The sequence below is a fragment of the Carassius carassius genome, chromosome 31 (assembly GCF_963082965.1).
Source record: "Carassius carassius chromosome 31, fCarCar2.1, whole genome shotgun sequence".
In the NCBI taxonomy this organism is placed as follows: domain Eukaryota; kingdom Metazoa; phylum Chordata; class Actinopteri; order Cypriniformes; family Cyprinidae; genus Carassius; species Carassius carassius.
Window position 1 is genome coordinate 2,669,081 of NC_081785.1, and position 18,220 is coordinate 2,687,300.

General features: G+C 36.8%; 1 protein-coding gene across 2 annotated transcripts; it reads right to left on the minus strand.

The window, feature by feature from the left end:
* Positions 1-3,176: 3,176 nt before the first annotated feature.
* On the minus strand, positions 3,177-18,079 carry LOC132111332 (ubiquitin thioesterase zranb1-B). 2 transcript variants are annotated; one of them, XM_059518539.1, is made up of 10 exons: positions 17,581-18,079; positions 13,958-14,881; positions 12,291-12,478; positions 12,051-12,204; positions 9,089-9,160; positions 8,399-8,597; positions 7,365-7,485; positions 6,655-6,784; positions 5,629-5,858; positions 3,177-4,010 (listed from the first exon to the last, which is right to left on the minus strand). In XM_059518539.1, the coding sequence occupies exons 2-10, from the start codon at positions 14,778-14,780 to the stop codon at positions 3,792-3,794; spliced, it is 2,136 nt and encodes a 711-aa protein (XP_059374522.1). In that variant the 5' UTR covers positions 14,781-14,881; positions 17,581-18,079; the 3' UTR covers positions 3,177-3,791. The 2 variants fall into 2 exon arrangements, with proteins under 2 accessions (XP_059374522.1, XP_059374521.1); XM_059518538.1 differs by having other exon boundaries at positions 13,958-14,893; positions 17,581-18,078.
* Positions 18,080-18,220: the final 141 nt, after the last annotated feature.

An 18,220-nucleotide genomic window follows, 5' to 3' on the forward strand; every position in this document is an offset into this window, starting at 1 on the left:
GCTCTCTTATGGGGTCAAATCATTGAAAAAAGAAGCAGCTATTTAATAACCTTCTGGCTCAACATTTACAAAAAATATAAACTAATCTGCCAGAGTAAGGTCACGAAGAAGTGCGGAGGATGTAGGTCAGTGTGCCCTCTTCTCCAGAAGGTGGCGGAGACGACACACTTGCTCTATTAGTGCAGAAGAAGAAACAGACAGCAAACGACAATAGTGAGCCAGTGTATTTAACTTCCTTTCATTTATTGAGTTGTTTATATTTTATCTTTAATAAATGCATATGTATTTGTGGTTTAAAAAAATAATTATGCATATTTAGAGCTGCTGGACATCTCCATTGGAAGTGTTTGAAAGACAGTAAACAGAGAAGTTAGCTTGTAGTGATACCTTGTAAACCATCAAGGTACATTAGTATAAAAAAAGAGGATAAATTACATATGATTAATAATGACAACACGTAATTTGTATAATATTCACCTATTATTAAACATTGGTACTGGTATTAAAGAAAAATTAGATAAATTGGTTGTGTCAAATGGATTCATTAATATATATATATATATATATATATATATATATATATATATTGTATATAAAATACAAATTATAATAAATTCATAAGTCTGTAGGTGATGGAAATTATCAAAAACGGTAAAATTAATGTTTTTCATTTACAGGGTCAAAGTCAGAGTGGAGGTCAAGGACCTGGAGGAGGGAAGAAAGCTGTGTTTTATAAAGACTTTCTGCTGATGGAGGAGCAGTTCATCAGGAACCAGGAGCAGATGAAACCCCTGGAGGAGAAACAGGAGGTAAGCACATTCATTAGTGTGTATATAAATAATTTTTTATAATTATTATTGTTTTTATTTTGAACCAGAAGAGCCATGATTTGGCCCGAAGAGGAATTATAGAATTAAAAATATTTAATGAAAGACCAGGTCTCATTAGACCAGGTCAGTTAGTAAGTTTACCGTGTTTATTTCTGGTGTGTGCTTCACATTCTAATTGAGTCAAAGTGGACTCCCTTGCCACTTGTCACAAAGTCGTTGAGTTTCCTTTGTTTTAAAGTGCATATAATTGTGTTTAATAAAGGATGAAGGGCATTACTTTTTTGACTAAAAGTAGATGTTCCCTATGTGTATTTCCACTGACCTGTATTTTTTGGCCCATACAATGGAAGTCAGTGGGAACCAAAGCTGGTTGATTACCAACATTCTTCATTTCATGTTTTACCTTTTATTTTATGTTCCACCTAAGAAAAGAAAGTCATGCAAGTTTGGATTGAGATTAGGTTGAGAAATTATGTCATAATTAATTTTTTTTGGGTTGACATTCTTTAGTGCCTAAAACATGAACTCAACATGAACAAAGGCCATGAATGATTGTAATCAAATTTGTATATGCACTTCATTGTACTTAACAGATTCTATGTGTTTTTCTTCCAGGCCATTTGCAAAGAGGCCTGGAACGAAGATGGCTCTGAGGGAACGGAGAATGAAAGTTACTAATGAAGACTTCCCTGAAGAGCCTTCCCTGAATTCTCTGACGAATAAGACTTGAGATCTACCCGTCATTGGTTAGGATTTGGATTTCTATTTTGTGTTATGTTTCATATTTTCTACTGATGGAACTTAAATTTCGTTGGCCGAAAATTAATTATCATTTTGGGCCGAAATAGTTTTTGAGGGTTAAAATCATTGGCCGTACTATTATTGATGTTTAATAAGCGATTTTCCGATGGCGCATTTTGATGGTGTCATTGGTTTCTTGTTTCGTGCATACAACAAGGAAGCTACAACAGTTAAACATGTAATCTGTGTCGATGCAAGGCCTGATAATATAGATGTGTTTCAGCCTCGGAAAGATGTCAATAAAACACCTTTTAATCAATTGTCACATGACATTTACACCAGGAAAGTGATTTAATTTCCATAACTCTTTAGTTAGCTAGAAAAAAGGTAAATAATAATAAGAAATATCACATCTGAATAAATCCATCATGAAGAAAAGTTTTCATTACAGCCACAGTTAAAATGTTTACAGGGTTATTCTGTTTTACACTGTAAATAATTACCCCAGGGTTACTAGGTAAAGAAATTGTCAAATTTAGAGATTTCACACTGTAAATCATTAAAACCTGGATGAATGTTCGTATTTGCATATTTATGGATAATAACTTTGATATGTTGAAAACATTTCAACATAATTAACTATTAACTAAGGGATAGTTCACGAAAAAAATTAAAAATGAGGAAAAAAATTGGAAAACCTGAATATTTTGTGTAACAAAAGAAGATACTTTGAAGAATGTTGATAATTAAACAGCTGCTGGTTCACATTGACTTCCATAGATTTTTTTTTTCTTTTTCCATTGCTCAGTGGGGACCAGCAGCTATTTGGTTACCCACATACTTCATAATAACTTCATTAAACTTTGTACAAAGTGTACACTAGTTAATGAAGCATGCATGCATTAAACAGGTTCTGTGTTGCTAAACAACTCACCATGACTTGTAATGCTTTGGCATGCCTGTTTTGGTCTTTCAGTATAATCTTCTATGGTTAATGTGTAGTCTAAAACATTATACTTCATATAACAAACAGGGTACAGCAATGAATTTGCTATTGCATCATCCTTACATATAACAAATAGCTGCAATGAGTATTTCTCATATAGGCATGTGTAGTTTGTATGCAGGAAATCACACTTTTTGTTTTGTTTCGAAGTTTTATAATAGTTTCATAGTTGGACAATCAAAACACTTAGGTCTTCAATATCACCAAGTTTAGTCTCCGCCTTATATATCAAATATACCATAGTGTAGCAGAACCATCACATAATTTAAAAAAGGAAATAAAACATAAGTATGTGAGAAGGACCGGATAGAAAATGCCAGTTAACCGGTTATATTAGCACTGCAAAAACACTCCACAGATCTCTCGTAATATTCACTTTGGTCTACATCAAATCTTTTTCATCAAGGTTTGGAAACTGAGTGGAAAAATCTGTGGCCAGACATTTCACAAAAGACAACCGATACACACAAATACACAACTGAAAGAGTGAAGGGATCACATTGCAAGAAGAGCTGAAATAATGTTCCCTTTCAAAAACGGACACAGTAAACTGACACATGCCTCTTTTTTTTTTTGCAGCGCTCACTTTTGCAGTGCAGTTCAAAAATGGGATGACGAGATGACAATGTGAGTGGAAAAGCATTCATTTCTATGGCACACACACTATTTTCCAGATAAATACAGAAAATCTGTTAGAAATTGAGTTAAAATGTCCACTTGCGTTCTCCTCGTAACGATCAGGCGAGAAACAACTTTATTTAGAAAAACAATCGTGACAGTCACACGTGTGATTCCTAGATAATGCTCGTAGTCAAACGTGTAGTGAATTATGTTTTAGTAATCTCAGTCTAGAGTCACACTACACAAATAGAAATAGACATCTGTGTCGGTTCTGTTACAAACTGAACCGGACGTTTTAAAAAGGGTGCTTAAATTGCTGCGTTTTACTTATTGAAATAGCTTTTTCTTTCCTGTTCCTTCCTCCTATTTTTCTTAAATCACTACAAGCATTGCAGCAGCAAATTAAAAACAAAACAAACGAAAGCAAAGGACATACTATGTAAAGACAAATACAATCATAATTGCATTCCTTTATTTTGCAACAAACCCAAATTATTTGTCGTATTAGGGACAAAAATCAAAAGGAAAGCTCGGGTTTGTCATTCAGTCGGGGTTAGAGGTGTGTGTTTCCGTATGTTGGGGAACGCAAGAGCTCACTCATCTTCATCCTCCTCTTCCTCCTCTCCGTCAGACAGAGTCGGACAAGCGGCAAGCTGCCGGTAACCATCCAGCCACTTCTCCACCATTTGAGTGACAAGTGGGTGGTTCCGCCTCCTAGAGCTCTTCTGCATGGCCACCAAAACCCCGCCCTCAGTAACACAGCAGTCCATCCACTGCCTCAGCATCCGCTCCTGCTGCTCCTCCGTCCCCATCTGACGGACACACACAGAAACCATTCACAGAACAAGGTATATCAACAACAGCTCATAAACAGCTTCCAAAAAAAAAGTGTTCTTGTGACATTTTTTAAATTAGTTTTGGTTGTTCATTTTCATGACAGTGGTGTTTTGGGGGTGGTGACTGAAAAGGCAGACTTTTGAAAAAGTTTCAAAGTAGATGCGCATTAACGATCAGCCGATCTTGATCGGAGCACCCCTATTTCAAAGTGCAAGATTTGAAAAATAATTATTTATTCAGTCTACAGCGCCAACTACTGGCCTGGCATGCATAATACTGTTTTTAGTTGTTTTCAAGGATAGTTTTGATGATTTTTACATGAAAACATTTCAAAAATACAAAAGGAAAAACTTAAATTAAATCATTTGTACCCAAAAAAAAAGACAATATGTTGAACTTTTAGTATTGTCTAATACTAGAATGAATTGTTTGACATCAAAAAGTAGATAAGCCTCTTTTTTGCTGATTAGGCAAGACACTATAGGCAGTATCATTGTTTTTTCATGCACTGGTCAATTTTTGGGATTTTGGGCTATTTTGCTACATAACTAGTGAAAAAACATCCAGAATACACATTTAAGAGTTATTTTATTACACTTTATCCATTTGCCTCTGTAGATTTCAATTACAATCAGTGCTATTTTAGTTTCACTTAGGTACTATTATAGTTTTTATTAATATTCTGAATTACTCTTTATTTTTACATTTGAATTTTTACTAGTTTTGTTGTGCATTTTTGTAATTTTTTGTAGTTTTTTAAATGTGTCCATATCAATTTAGTTATTTAGTTATGTCAGTTTTAGTTATTTTAGTACGTCAATTTAAACTGAATTAAAATGAGAAATGTTGCCCAACTAGTTTCAACTTAATTATTTTATATTTTATTTATTATATTATTATTATTATATTTTTTTCAGTAAACATTTCAATTAATAGATTTTCTTTTTTATATGGTATTAGTTTAATTAACTATAATGAATATTTTCTCAAATGTTTTCTGAAATCTCTTACACACAGAAAACTTTACAGTTGATTTGTATCTATTTTCTGAAGATTTTTAAAGAAGGGTTTTGTATATATATATATATATATATATATATATATGGAATTTTTGTATATATATTCCAAAAATATTAGGAATATATATATTCCTAAAAACATGGTGCAAATGGTTTTTTTTTTTTTGGCTGTTGACAGTATTTTTTTATTTGACTATCAACAAAATTAAATAAGAATTTTGAACTTGGCTTCATCCAAGATTCAGATTTCTGTTTTATAAATGTTTACAAATTAGTGCATATTTCAAAACAATATTTTAGAAAACTTATACCGGTAATGCAAAACCGTTGTCTTAATGTATTGTGATTTAAGGAATTTTTTAAAATCCTATTCACCAGTAATGTTTGCTTTGAATAATAAAAAAACAGCTACAAAACAAACTAGCCTCCACAAAAAATAAAAAGCCAAAATCATTTTGTATATTTTTTCACACGAAAAGTTCAGACGTAGTGTAAGCATTAAACCCTCATATATATATATATATATATATTCATGCTCTACAGAGTGCATTGATGTCAGCAGAGCTGTTCTCACCTCTTGTGCTGACAGAAAGTGAATGTGCAACAGCTTTCGTTCGCTGTCAACCAGCGGCAGGAAAGTGACCGTGACATCATCGTCTGTGTTCAAGTTGGCGCCCGCGCCTCGATTATCGTAGCCATCGTTCTCCATGGCAACCAAGGCGGAAAAGTGTCCGCGCGTGTAACCCAAGGCGATAGGGCTCTTCCAGCAGAAACTCTGCTCCCATAACAGAGGGAGGTACACACCTACAAGATAACAGCCAAAGCAAACAGTAATTACAGAAACTCTGTGTGACTGACCCCAAAAACCAACAGCGTGTTTGAAGTCAGCAGAGTGTCGACAGAGATATATGGATTGTTTCTGCTGGCCGTTTCATCATTATAGTAGCAATAAACAGCCTGTCAGCCGCAGATATAATAGATCACATATTTCTTGGTCAACGTGGCCAAACAGCCCAGAGAATAATGCTATTGTGCATGCACTAATCATCACTGTGGAAACTGATCAAATGAATATAATTGCCAGATGTGTGCAGTGACAAGCTCTTTATAATTAGATCAACACATAGGCCAAGTCAATTATTCGAAAGAGATTTGGCCATTTGTTGACTTTTTAGATTTTGATTTTTGGTAGCTGACAACTGCACCTATTTTTGTGATTTACAGAAGTCTAAAACAGCCTTGTCAATGGATAATACATATTTTCTGTTTCTTTATATATATTTGAGTAAACCTTCCTTGTATAAAAACCTTATGTATAAATATATGAATATTTACACATACATACATACATATACATATATGCATACATATATATACACATACATTATATAGTTTATACAGTATATATATATCTATATATATATATATATATATATATATATATATATATATATATATAAACTTACAGACTTTTAAACAATATTGTTTATATCTATATCTATATAGACAGTGATCATAGCCCAATCTGTCCTTCTAGATGAGACACCAAATGAAATTTAAATATCTCCACACTAGCGTAGCACCTTTAAACACAGCTTACCCTGAAAGCGCGTGTATCCCAGCGTCTCTCCTCTGAAGCTCTTGTAATATTTCACACCGTACACTATGATAGGCCTCCGAAGGATGTGTGCCAAGACAAACACGTGTGTCTGCTCTAAACTCGCACCCGGCTGCAGGAAGAATACGATACAAGAATACAGAGACAGAGAGAGAGAGAGAGTAAGAGAGTAAAAGAACCGCAATAAAATGTTAAAACAACTGCTTTGTTTTTCGCGGGAAACCTCAATGTTGTGTTTCCCAAACTCATCTGAATATTTCATTAGGAAAAAATTTACAATTCAACATGAAACCGCATATGCAACTCATTTTACTGTCGTAATTTGAAATATTTTGACACATTGATATTCAATGATTCATTAAAAGCAGCCAAAAAAGGGAAATTGTTTAGAGCTGGGGTGAGTTGTCACATCTTGATGAAAGCTTTTGAAGATAAACATTTAGTTCCTTTCGAAAAACATGCCCTGATGAATCATTCACAGTAAGACAAATGTGTATTCTGAAAGTAAATATGGTCAATGTTGACTTTAAGCACAATGAAACTCAAAATCGAACAGTATGGGAGCAGTATGGAAACAATGAATGGAAACAATGTGGGATGTGTGTCTGAATGTGTGTTTCTGAATGAGTCAGCTGCAGGTATATCAGTCAGTAGGTGGTGAAATATTCATGTTTTCTCATCTGGTTGCTTACCTGACTAGCTAATGACAGTATAAAGGCCCAGTCCTCCTGCCACTGCTCCTCCCGCAGAGAGAAATGCAAACCAAAGCTCTGGGAATACCAGGACTCCCACTCTTTCCAGCGAGTGTAGAACCTGGAAAACACACACATTATATCTGTGATAAAATCCACAGATGCAATTACACCCATGTTAATCCCAACTGCAGATAAACAAGGATTACAACAAAGACTAGACTTGCTCAAGAAAACGTGTGCTGCAGGGTTTCTGCAGGTCTGAAAAAGGTTTTAAAAATGTCTTAATTCACCCTTCCTCTAATTAAGTCCTAAATATGTCTTATATCTGAGCAGAAAGCCTGCCATAAAATGCTGCTTGCACTGCAAAAAAAAAAAAAAAAATTCTGTTTTTCAAAACAGATATTTAAGTATCCTTAAATTAAGATACATTTGCTTGAGATGCAAATTAAACAAATCAAGTCTTATTTTCTTTGTTCTTGTTTGAATTATAAACTCACTTTATTTTGATGTCTTTTTGCTTCTCAAGTAAATGTATCTTCTTGATTGAAGTATCTTTACTTATGAAGAACATCACTTTTGTTCGCAGTGTGATCAGAAGGTGTAGTGAGCTTTTCAAGCCATTTGGTTTATTTTTGTAAAATGAATGAAAAATGAATGAGATCTTTTAGAAGTTGTATTTTCAAACTTTGAAGCGTTGCTAATACAAGAGATTTCTGGGTAGTTAACATGAACCAGGGTTATTACAGGTAACTAAAACCCTTAAAGCTTTTACTGTATGCAATAAAACAAGCTTCAACTGAGAAAAGAGGAAAAAAAAAAGCGCGAGAGACAGATAATTTTTTTCCAGGTATTTGCAAAGGAAACAATTGTCATTTTCATTTAGTTATAAGTTAATGTACTAAATGAAAATAATAATGAATATAAAAAAAATAAAACATGCAAAAACCTAATTACTAAAACTTGAACCTAAATTTGAATAAAAAAATAAACATGACATGATGTAAACCCAGCCTGTTAATGTCCAGTCTTACCAGTGAGAGGAGTCGTGTAAGCTGTCGTTGAGGCTTTTTCTCAGGACAGAGTCTTTGTCGTAAATTCCCCACGTGGCTTGTAGCACTGAATCTAGAAGGCAATCTCCAGCGGTTCGGTTCCACAGGGCATACAGCCGACTGTCCAGACGCGTACCCAGCTCCAGAGACCAGTTAATGATGGGAGACTCCTCTTCCAGCTCTGAACACCAAAATAAATCAGTTTCTCAATGCGTTTCTTTGCACATCCAGTGATAAATTCTGTTACTGCTAGCTGCACGCTGCTCTTCAGGGATGCAACCCAAATAGACCAGCTAAGGCATTTTCTAGATCAGTTTCTTCTCAACTGGAGGGTCGCGATCCAAAAACAGGCCACAAGTTTGTGCTGATACTAAATGCAAATAATAAAATTTAATTAACTGCATAATTGGGACAGCAAAATCAAATAATCAAATGAGCTGATTAATTTTTAAAAGGTATCCCATGTCTTTTGATGTTGATTTAAACACCTCCCATATCTTTTGATGTTGATTAAATACAGGTTTACTTGCAAACAAGGCCAACGTTGTGCTGGCCACAGTTTACAGTCAAAACATCTATGGTCCTGAAGTAAAACTAGTTGAGAAGCTCAATTGTGCTGCCCAGTATTTTCTGGTTTAAAGTACAAAATAAATGCTAAAAAAGTCACTTCACCTTTTTGTACATCTCGATCCAGGACCTCATCAAACAGTTTTTCTTGAACATTTGGGGGAAGGTCTTCAATATCTGCAAAAGAAAAACAAAAATGAAAATCTCTGCATTGAAAACCCTAAGGTCTGTTAAATGGGACATATTATGGATTTCTCTTCCACGTTTACAGAGTTTAAATTTCAAGGCATAGATCACGTCATATTTCAGGTTACTTTTTTTACAGAAATACATTTCACACCCTATTTATTTAATTGTTATTACTTTCTATTGTTATTATAGTTAAATAAAACCATAAAAAAGTTTTTTACTTGTAATAAACTAAACTTTAACGAAATAAATAAATAAAAATTATATATAGGTGCTAGCTAGGTGGTGCATTAGAAAAGGGGCTCATCTCCTGTTTCCAAAATGCATCACAAAGTGCTTGAAAAAGCTGTAAACGAATTCCACATTGCACAAGGTGCAAACAACCTTACGCCTGTTTCACACATACTTCGTCTGCAGTGCGTATGCGTAGCATATTTTTTTACGCACCCATGTTAACAGATTCCAGTTGCATTCCAGGAGCGTTGCGTCTGCAGCAGTGCAGCGATCGTTTACGTACCGAGTAGCAAACTGCAAACGCGTCCTGTGTAAAAGCACATCGAGTCCGTGCTGCACCACATGTTAGACTGTTAAAACTACAAAGTAATTCAGTCAAGAGCAATGAGTGATTTTCTATAATTTTCTTGGATTAACATTACAGCAGCCAGTAGCTAAATTAGGAGCGGTCACTTTAAGAGACAATGAACGCATCCAATATAATACACATCTCTGCGTGAGCCCTGAACACCAGAACACCGCGAGTACTGAATTGGGCTCTTCCACATCTTTTTGTTTGTTCAAACTGCGATTTGTATTTGTTCATTCAGGTGCAGGAGGGACTTCGAGGAGAACTTCGCAGAAGAGAGCTCGGTTCAGTGTCGCTGTCCGTGATACGCGGCTCTCTCTCCGCGTGCGCACCGAACTTAGTATAGTATTTTGCACCGAACTATTAGTATTTTGCTTAGTATAGACCCAGCTCCCAACCCAATTTTGAGAATAGATTAACGGCGATATTTTTTTTTATTGCCCGATAAGAGTCTCGCATTAACGCAGCACGTTAACGCGGATAACGGCCCACCACTAATATATATATACACTACAAATTATTTAATTTGAAGAGTTCTCATTTTGCTTAACATGATGTACAAAAATAACTAAAAACATTTATAAAAACTACTGGTAAATAAAAAAAAAGACAAAACTTGCAGAAAATATAAAACTAAAAATCTAAATATTGATAAAATTTTTTGTTTTATATTATGTTGTCTGTTACATTTTGTCAAGGTGTACTTCAATTCATATTTCATGATGTTTTATATTAAGACATTTCATGCGATATCCACATTACATTCTGGATAGGGCTGCGCCGATCGCGAACGGCCGATCGTTATCCGCATCAGCGCAAAGCTTCAGCGTTTATTTGTGCATCTTCTCAGTTAACAACGGCTCCATGTAGTAACAGCTGCTCTATGTGAAATCACACCTGAGGGAATTTACCGCTGATTAGAGAACCGGCTTTACTGACGAGATGCGCATTAACGATCGGCCGATCGTGATCGGAGCACCCCTAATTCTGGATGATAAAAATGAATGCATTTCATACCTTTTATGTATTAATGTTCATATTTCATAATACTTTTATTTATCTGTTATATCCCTTAATGATTCAGAACTAAATGACAGTGTTTTTGTTAACAAGAAACCTTGATTAACATTACAAATGGATTTCAAGGTAAATGTTTTATTCTATTTTATTTTATTTGAAAGATAAGATATTTATACACTCACCTTCAGGATTATTAGGAACACCATACTAATACTGTGTTTGACTTCCTTTGGCCTTCAGAACTGCTTTAATTCTACGTGGCATTGATTCAACAAGGTGCTGAAAGCATTCTTTAGAAATGTTGGCCCATATTGAAAGGATAGCATCTTGCAGTTGATGGAGATTTGTGGGATGCACATCCAGGGCAGGTAGGCCGTGGCATTTAAACGATGCCCAATTAGCACTAAGGGGCCTAAAGTGTGCAAAGAAAACATCCCCCACACCATTACACCACCAGCCTGTTCTGACTCTACCATCTGAATGTCTCAACAGAAATCAAGACTCATCAGACCAGGCTACATTTTTCCAGTCTTTAACTGTCCAATTTTGGTGAGCTCATGCAAATTGTAGCCTCTTTTTCCTATTTGTAGTGGATATGAGTGGTACCCGGTGGGGTCTTCTGCTGTTGTAGCCCATCCGCCTCCAGGTTGTGCGTGTTGTGGCTTCACAAATGCTTTGCTGCATACCTCGGTTGTAACAAGTGGTTATTTCAGTCAAAGTTGCTCTTCTATCAGCTTTAATCAGTTGGCCCATTCTCCTCTGACCTCTAGCATCAACAAGGCATTTTCTCCCACAGGACTGCCGCATACTGGATGTTTTTCCCTTTTCACACCATTCTTTGTAAACCCTAGAAATGGTTGTGCGTGAAAATCCCAGTAACTGAGCAGATTGTGAAATACTCAGACCGGCACGTCTGGCAACAAACAACCATGCCACGCTCAAAACTGCTTAAATCACCTTTCTTTCCCATTCTGACATTCAGTTTGGAGTTCAGGAGATCTTCAGGAGTCTTGACCAGGACCACACCCCTAAATGCATTGAAGCAACTGCCATGTGATTGGTTGATTAGTTAATTGCTTTAATGAGAAATTTAACAGGTGTTCCTAATAATCCTTTAGGTGAGTGTATCTTATCTATATTTAAACATACATATCTATATTTACCCTGGTTAAAATATGACAGTCGGATAGGTCTTTGTGGTTTGTGGCCACACATAAGATCCTGTGGCAGAAGGGAATTTTTTTGTCTTTAGAAATGAAAATGATGAGTGATCACCTGCTGGTAATGTGAAGGTGACGAGGTCAGTGAAGAAGTAACAGGGAAACTCTCCTTTACGTCTGTGAAGTGCTGCTGCCACCTCTCTGCGGATCTGTTCTGTTAACTCAGGACACACCAGAGCCGGTATACACTTCGCCGTCTGCTGAGACACCTGAAATACATTCACAAGCAGATGATAATTGAACAATATCACATAGTGAGACAAATTCTCTCCATTTATGGATGTAAAAGTTTGACCTCTGTGAGCAGCACAGCAAGCATGTCCTGTCTTTGGAAGCGGATGGCCAGATGCACCAAAGTAAAACCAGCGTCAAACGCAGATGGACGGTTGAGAATTCGCACCTCGTCCGCGGTCAGCTGACGTGCGATATCCCCGCCGGATGACTTGTACGCCTCCACAGCGGCCAGATCCCCCTCCACAACACCTGAAGAAATGATGCCTTACATGAGTGGGTTGACTTCCTCTCTTTCACAACTCTTTGAATTTGCAGTTTCAATTTCAGATTCAATGCCTATCAGACCTAGAGTAGCCATAGGTATTTCCTAGAAAACACTGACAATGCTCTAGAGATGAATGATTTCATACTCTGATGCAGGAAAGCAGATTGCTAACAGAAGTGTTCCCTAGTAGCAGAGCATGTGAGACTAAATCTGTCGGTTTGCATCCAAAACGGGTGCATGCAAACGTTCTCCCAGCGGCTTAGTGATGAAAATAAAGGTTTGAAACCAGCTGATATTAAAAGATTTAGCTTTGAATTTCACCTTTCACATCACAGTAAAACATGCCAATCAAATAGTGAGCCAAAGAGAGTAGATATTGTACAGAAGTCAAAAAATGATTTGTACTCAAGTAACACTTCATAACCCTTTACAGTAAGGTTAACAAACATTAACTTACAAAAGAAACAGTTAATCTTTTTTTTAATGCTAATTTCACTACTTTCAAATAGTGTATCTGTTAACATTAATGCATTAACATAGACAATCAAAGACTATGAAATGCTGTAGTGATGCATTGTTAGTTTTAATGTTAGCTAATGCATTAATGTTAAGAAATCAGATCTTGTTGTAAAGTGTTACCACAATGTCAATGCACTAGATATTTAAGAAATGTGTGCTATTTATTTTGATCTAAATGTAGGTATATGTGCACTACCATTCAAAAGTTTGGATGTTTAATTGCTTCTTGAGAGAAATGAATAGTTTATTCAGCCAGGACGTTAATGTTACAATAGATTTAAAAATAAATTATGTTCTTTTGAATTTTCTATTCATATAAGAATCCTGAATAAAAGGTATTATGGTTTCCTCAAAAATATTAAGCAGCAAAAAAATGTAACAATGAAAATAATAATAGGAAATCATCATATTAGAATAATTTCTGAGGGATCATGTGACACTGAAGACTGGAAAAATGATGCAGAAAATTCAGCTTTGCATCACAGGACTAAATTACATTTAAAAATATATTAAACTGAATAAATATTTGACAATATTACTGTTTTAACCATATTTCTGATCAAATAATCGTAGGCTTGGTGAGCAAAAAAGGGTTCTTTAAATAAAAAAACAAAACCATCTTACCAACCCCAAACTTTTGAACGGTCGTGCATGAAGCAAAACATTTCATATATAAAATGTAAAAGTATCTGAGCATGTTTTTAGTTAATGTGATGAACTACACTGTGCTACCAACTTCATACATCCACTAAAATTCAACAGAACACCAGCTGACGAAAAGACATTAAGGAAAAATGATGTGAAGTTAGTGAAGAGAAAAGCTCCTGCAGCATCTGAGTGCAGATACACTCAATCTAATGCAATGACATTTTCAAAATGCATTTTAAGTGTCTAAATACGTTTTGGGGAAACTGTATCTAACACTAATGGGGTTCATTTCTCACCAGCGCAGGCGTTCAGGAAAAGCCAGTCACTTCTCCGCATCCTATTCCGGATCTGTTTGAGTTTTTTAAAGTCCGCCTCCTGCTCGTTATCGCTGCCCACCGCTCCCGACGCCAGCTCGATCTTCACCTCCGCCTGCCCTTTACACATAGGTGGAGAGAGTTTCTTCTGTCTGCCCCTGCTCAACCCCCCTCCCCCCGCTGTCCTCAGCTTATCCCGCTCCTGCTCATTCACTATCGACGGGGACGTGGTGCTCTCCGGCTCCGAATCCTGCTGAGGCGCCTCGGGTGAACTGCTGGGTTTGGGGTGGTCACAAACCACACACCTCAGACTCTTTGGCCAGTTCTCATAGGTGCAAGCAGAGCATGGCCATCGCTGGGCGTGCATGTTGAGCCGATTCCGGTCATTATACTCCTCGCATGGGTCCGAGGTGATTGGGGAAGGTCTGGACCCCGAGTCCGATGTCTGTGGTGCTTCAGACGGACTGAGCGGGCCGTGTTGGGAGCCCTGCCGCCTCTGACTGAGGCACTGCGTGCAGCGGATTGCGCGGGGCCAGTTCAGATAGGTGCACATGTGGCAGGACCATTTGCTGCTGGTCTCTGGCAGCTCGTCGGCGATTCGGACCCGAGGCCGGGCGCTGGAGTCAGGGCAGATGAGCTGGGTGGTGCAGAGTTGCGGGTTGAGGCTGGAGCTGCTCTTAAAGGGTTCCTCTGTGATGATGGGTGCGTTGTGCCTTTGGGCCCGACACATGGTGCATTTGATGGCGGACGGCCAGTTCTCGTAGGTGCAGTACTCGCAGCTCCACTTCAAGCCCAAATCTGTCATCCTCGCTTACGCAAGGCACCGCAGCTGATGCCCCCCCCCCTCCCTCCAGCCGGCCGCTTCTTCGTTCTTCACCTGCTTTCACTCGCTCACGTTCACAGCGCCTCCAGTTTCTCCTGCAGTAGTCACAGACACGCAAAGTTTAGTTTGACAATAGAAATTATGTTGATATACAAGTCTCAGAGTGTAATTACTCTAAACTATTACCATTTTCCTTACAAATATATAAAAATAAATGTTATGTGTAAAATAAAACGTAAAAATGTTTTGTAAAGAAATTTACATTTTCAGCTTGGATCCATTAGATTGATCAAAAGTGACTTTTGACATTGTTACAAATTTTTTTTCTATTTTCACAAAAAATAGCATGTGATCAATATAATGGCACACACACATTGCATCAGGGTTTCCACAAAAATATTAAGCAACACAGCTGTTTTCAATGAAATAAGAGAAGTTTCTAGCACAGCAAATCAGCATATTAGAATGATATGGAATAAGGAATAAATTACATTTTAAAATATATTCACATAGAAAAGAGTCATTTTAAACTCTAATAATATTTCACAATAATTTGAATCTTTTTACTTTAATCGTACCGACCCCAAACTTCAACTTAAAACATTGATTGAATTTAAGAACACTATTTTGCTGGTCCCCATTTGCTAAAATGTTATTTAATCCACAGGTTTAAGAATGTTCCAAAGGCATCTTGTGCTTCAGTGGACCTTTTGTACAAAGTGGTTACATGGTCCATGCCACAAATTTGCTAACATTTGATTAGTGACCAAGAAATAGTGCAGAATATTTTTACATTTATCCTTTTCTTTGGTATAATTGTTGAAATCCCGAATTCCAGATTTTCAGTGTTGTCCTACTGTATTAGTTACTTTCAAATTAATACAACAATTTTTCTGAAGTAACACAAAAATATAGTATATGAATATAGTGATCTATTAAATACCATTGTAAATATAAAAAATATCATTAAATTACCATCTGATACCACTGTACTACAGTTTCCTTTTTTGGCTGACTTTGACTATTTAAAAGTTAAACTGATGACAGGATGCATAGGGTTGACAAAAAGAAACACAACTTTTAAATCAGCATAAATCATAATCTGTGAACGACCTTAATCTTTCCATTTGCTTCTGTGATATTAAAAGCACAATACATGAATTCTAAAAGGCTTTTTAAACCAGAAGTTGTTCAGTACTCGAAACGAAAGAGATGAAACCAGCTCACTGGGGCAAACGGTCACATCCTTTGCCCTACATTCCTACACTCTTATTTGGTTATTGGACTAGATTTTGGTCCAATTTGGTTCAACATTTGTTTAAAAAAAGAGACAATTTTTTTCACACTGGCCTAGATTTTCCTGACTGTGGTGGTAACCTAATAAAGTGATATTATGAAGACGGTAATAGTGGTACTGAATGATTTACACACACACACATATATATATATATATATATTTATTTATTTATACACACACATACACTGTTGTTCTAATGTTTGGGATCAGCAAGATTTTTACTGTTTTTTAAAGAAGTCTCTTCTGCTCTTAATGGCTGCATGTATTTGATAAAATAAATAAATAAAAAATATATTGTGAAATATTGCAATTTAGAATATTTGTTTTCTATTTCAATATACTTTAAAATACAATGTATTGCTGTGATGCAAAGCTGAATTTTCAGCATCATCATTACTCCAGTCTTCATGTCAATCATCATTCAATCATTCTAAAATGCTGATTTATTATCAATATTGGAAAAAGTTTTGCTGTTTAATATATATTTTTGGAACCTGTGATACTTTTTTCTTGATTCTTTGATGAAAAAAAAAGCTTTTATTCAACAGACATCTTTGGTAATACAACTGTTTCCAACACTGATAATAAATCAGCATATTAGAATGATTGAATGATGATTTCCGAATGACTAAAGACTGAAGTAATAATGATGCTGAAAATTCAGCTTTGCATCACAGCAATAAATTATATTTTAAAGTATGTGTATATGTGTGTGTATATGTGTGTGTGCGTTTGTGTGTGTGTGTGTGTGTGTGTGTGTGTTTGTATATACATACACATATACATACACCCACACATACTATACTACTATAGTTTTTATATTTCACATTTTATATCCAAAATTTACGGCAATACAGGTGTTTCCTTTTTTAAGTAGGTTAAATGTTTTGAAGGGTCATAATCTGTCAGATTAGACGAGGAGCTGTCAAGCTGCTGGACGAGCCTCTGACAACGCAAAAATGCCGTTTCGTTATCTCAGTAGGTTTTGACACATACCTCTTATTACACAACTGGAAACCTGGCTTTAACGGCGAGAGAAGTTTTTCTATAACGGGCGCTGGGAATGGAATGTGAGACGCATTTCCGCCGCTACAGTGTGTAAAGTTCAAATGTATACAGCTCAAATGTATCCAGCACAAACTCTGCGCTGACACACTGTAAACACTCTCGGCTCGCTTCGGAATTCAACACCAAGGTGTCGATTTTACCCGAACAACAACAACGCCATAAAAGAGCTCCAGATTGTATCTGCACCGTAAATAAATACATACAGTCACTTCAGCTCAAGACCGTGCACTGTCCATTGACATTTTCACTTCCTTAAAATAAAAATAAATATAAAATAAATACATAAATCTATATTTTCTAAAAAAAAATATATACGCAAGCATTTTAGGAAACTCAAAAAAAGGTGCATTAATTTGCCCTGTTGCATATACTGTTACAGTGATCCCCCTCCTCCCACAGAAATCTCAAGGCCCTTACCTGTCTTTGCCCTCCACACTTCAGTTTGCAAACACTAACGTTACTGCTCCCGAGTTCGCCCTTCTGCAAACCGAGCTTCTGTCGCTCTGGTCCTACCGAAACCCAATCCGATCGGGTCCAAATCCAGCTCAGCACCGACAATCTACCGCGACAGCAGCGCGATTCTGCGACCGAACTCCCATGTTATTTCTCTCCCTTCCTCTAAAACCCCAAGCCCCACCGCGATCTTCGGATCAAAGCGGGTTTTAGTGGGTTTTAAACACCGGAATTCCCATTTCTGTTGCCGATGTGACTGGCTCTAATGGCGGCGGCACAGGAGCGGGGGGTAAACCAAAATAAACCAACTCCGGAGATACTGGTAGGAGGGATATCACCTGGATCAGCGGGCACATATGATTGGCTCTCGCTCCGTAAACACCGTGGAATCCAATGAGGGCGCATTTCTTTCGTTAAAGAGTTTCACGACATACTTCCTTCACGAGCAATAACAACCGAGAAACCGTAGCTCTCGGTCCGCCATGTTGGCTCTAACAATATCAGGGACGGAATATTAGGTTTCACTCTGGAGTGGAGCCAAAATGGAGTGTGTTTCGTGTGTTCGGCTCCACAGCCAAGGCTAGGGGAATGATGTCATCGGTAC

Bases quoted from the DNA above. Each gene is read 5' to 3' on its own strand.
- LOC132111332 (XM_059518539.1), bottom strand. From the start codon at position 14,780: ATGACAGATTTGGGCTTGAAGTGGAGCTGCGAGTACTGCACCTACGAG. The intron at 12,205-12,290 runs GTCAAACTTTTA...AATGTATTTCAG, and splicing joins TTGCTGTGCTGCTCACAGAG to GTGTCTCAGCAGACGGCGAA. The intron at 7,486-8,398 runs GTAAGACTGGAC...TGTGTTTTCCAG, and splicing joins TTACACGACTCCTCTCACTG to GTTCTACACTCGCTGGAAAG.